The 2,876-nt window shown below is 40.8% G+C and overlaps 1 protein-coding gene across 1 annotated transcript; it reads left to right on the forward strand.

Moving 5' to 3' along the window:
* The first annotated feature begins 1,118 nt into the window (after positions 1–1,118).
* Positions 1,119–2,628, forward strand: LOC110913187. The gene is made up of 3 exons (XM_022158033.1): positions 1,119–1,583; positions 1,680–1,935; positions 2,021–2,628. Exons 1-3 carry the CDS (start codon positions 1,119–1,121, stop codon positions 2,626–2,628), a joined length of 1,329 nt encoding a protein of 442 aa, XP_022013725.1.
* Positions 2,629–2,876: the final 248 nt, after the last annotated feature.

The following is a 2,876-nucleotide window of genomic DNA, read 5'->3' on the forward strand; positions in this document are numbered from 1 at the left end:
ATGGCAGTGGTGATGGTAATGATGGCAGTGGTGATGATAATGATGGCAGTGGTGATGATAATGAAGGCAGTGGAGATGGTAGCAGTGGTAAGGTCCAGTCTGAGGGAAGTGATTCTGAAGACCCTCAGTTTATTCCTGATGATGAGGTTAGTGAAGAGGATAGTGAGGGTATGAATGAACATGCCAGCAATAAGAGGGCAAATGCCACCAAAAGTGAAGCTTACATGAAGGTGCAGACAGAAGAGGATGTAGATGATCCTGAGTTCATTGTTGATAAGGATAACTTAGTCATAGACTATGATGATGACATGGATGAATTTAGGGCTGCTGTGGACTTTGACATTAGTGAAGATGAGAACATACAAGAAGACCATTTAAATGAGGATGAATTGGTAGATGTTCAAGTAGATATAGATAACTTTGATAGTCTGAGTGACCCGGATGATGAAACAAAACTGCAGAGGGCCGTTAGGAGGATTAGGAGAAGCAGGAGGAAAAAGAAACCAACAGATGGTTGTCCCTTTTATATAGGTCAACAGTTTTATGATAGGCAATCAATCAAAGATCTTGTGAAATGGTATGCAGTGGAATCTAAAAGGCAGTTGTACATATTTAGGAATGATAAAAGAAGGTTCCGGGTTGTGTGCATGGGAAAGAATCCAAAGTTGAGCAGTAATGAAGGTGGTTGTGATAATGAGGGCAGTTCTGGAAATTCACATGATACACCTTTAAATGCAAACCCAGAAGTGGTTGGGGACCATAATGCAAACACAAATAACAATGGTGGGGCCCAGCAGTATTGTTCTTCAAAAGAGCCTGAAAAGAAGCCAAACCGTCCAAGGAAAAAGATTCCTCCTCCCACATGCCCTTGGGTTTTGCACATCTCAAATCACTTCAAGAGCCGAGACACATGGGTGGTGAAGACTCTTATCAATGAACATGACTGCTTGCATACCAGGGATGTGGGCTTATGAAATATCTCTTTTTTAACCAAGGAAGTGGAACCCATAATTTTGGTTAACCCTACAATTCCACTGGCTGCTCTTCAAGATCAACTCCAGAAGAAACTTCAGGTACAGATTACAATTAACCAAATTTCTAGAGCTAAGCATTTTGCAATGGAGAAGCTTCAAGGGGATTATAAAACTCAGTTTGGGTTACTTAGGGAATATGCTGAACAGTTAATGAAATCGAATCCAGGAACAACTGTTACCATAGATGTTGAACCATCTAGTTGTAAGGCCAAAAGTTCAACAAGGCAGTTTAGGAGGATTTATATTTGTTATGGTGCATTTAAGAAGGGTTTTAAGATAATTGGTAGAGACATTCTAGGGTTGGACGGATGCTTTATGAAGGGGCCCTACCCTGGCCAAATTTTAACAGCAGTGGGTGTTGATGGAAACAACGGGATTTATCCTGTTGCTTTTGCTGTGGTTGAGTCTGAAACTACAAAGACCTGGACCTGGTTTTTAGAACAACTTACTGTAGATCTGGAGCTGCCAAGAACTGCCAAGAACTGCCAACTTCACCTTCATAAGCGACAGACAAAAGGTGCCATTGTGTTATGTATAACTTGTTTAAATGTATGCCTTTGTTGTTCAAGTGTGTTATGTATAATTTGTTTAAATATATTCCTTTGTTGTTCAAGTTTGTTATGTATAACAGTCCATTTTGTACAGGGAATACTACCTGCTGTTAGCAAGGTCTTTCCTATGGCAGAGCATAGATACTGTATTCGGCATATACATGAAAATATGAAGGCTAATGCTAACTGGAGGGATGATAAGATAAAGGGTCTATTCTGGAATGCTGCTTCTGCAACAACAGTTCCTTGGTTTGATCATGCAATGCAAGATATCAAGATGGTAGATAAGAAGCTGCATGACTGGTTGAGACAGATCCCAGTGAAACATTGGAGCCGGTGTCAGTTTAGTGGTAAGGCTTAAGAATGTCATATATGTTAAGCCATTTACATAATTGTTTGTGGTTGCATAATAACTGACAGGTTTCCATTAAACAGGTAGGCCAAAGTGTGACATTCTTCTAAACAACATTTGTGAAGTCTTCAATAGGCAGTTGATACATGCTAGGGATAAACCAATCATTACCAGTCTAGAGTGCATCAGGGAATACCTAATGAAGAGGAATCTTGTTGTACACAAGCTGATTGCAAAGAGCAAAGGTCCTCTAACCCCCTATGCAACTGAAGCCCTAGACAAGATCACACAAGAAGCTGCTGAGTACACTGTTATCTTTAACTCTATCTCCAAGTATCAAGTTAATGGGCCAAGAGACAACAAAGTAGTGAACTTGGTGGAGAAAAGTTGCACCTGCAGAAGATGGGACTTGACTGGCATCCCTTGCAAGCATGCAGCTGCTTGTATATGGAACTTGGCCTTACATGGCAAGGATGATGGTGTATTGGAGAAGTGGGTTGATAAATCATACTGGATGCAGACTTGGAAGGATGTGTATTCCCATGTAATTGATTCAGTAGATGGTCAAGACTTATGGACACCTTCCACATGCCCTACTAAGCTGCTTCCACCAAAGCACCACAAGCAAATAGGCAGGCCAAAAAAGAAAAGGAAGAAATCTGCTGTGGAAATAACTGAGTTGACTCAATAGATGGAATCCAGTGGCAAGATGTCAAGAAAGGGTGAAACTGTGGAATGCAACAAGTGTAAAGGAGGGGCCATAACAGGAGGAGTTGCAAGGGGACTGATGTTGAATAGGCATTGCTGGTGTTCACTAGTTTGGTAGAAACATGTCCTGGTTATGTTGGTTGAAAATGTCTTTTGAATGTTTTGGTTATGTATTTTGTCCAGGAACATGTCATGTCTTTTGCTTATGTCTGTTGGTACACTACCTAATCT

Source organism: Helianthus annuus, chromosome 15, assembly GCF_002127325.2.
Source record: "Helianthus annuus cultivar XRQ/B chromosome 15, HanXRQr2.0-SUNRISE, whole genome shotgun sequence".
In the NCBI taxonomy this organism is placed as follows: Eukaryota; Viridiplantae; Streptophyta; class Magnoliopsida; order Asterales; family Asteraceae; genus Helianthus; species Helianthus annuus.

Excerpts from the sequence above, each read along its gene's own strand:
- LOC110913187 (XM_022158033.1), top strand. The coding sequence starts at position 1,119 with ATGGAGAAGCTTCAAGGGGATTATAAAACTCAGTTTGGGTTACTTAGG. Across the intron at positions 1,584-1,679 it reads TATGTATAACTTGTTTAAAT|GGAATACTACCTGCTGTTAG; the intron begins GTATGCCTTTGT and ends CATTTTGTACAG. Across the intron at positions 1,936-2,020 it reads GAGCCGGTGTCAGTTTAGTG|GTAGGCCAAAGTGTGACATT; the intron begins GTAAGGCTTAAG and ends TCCATTAAACAG.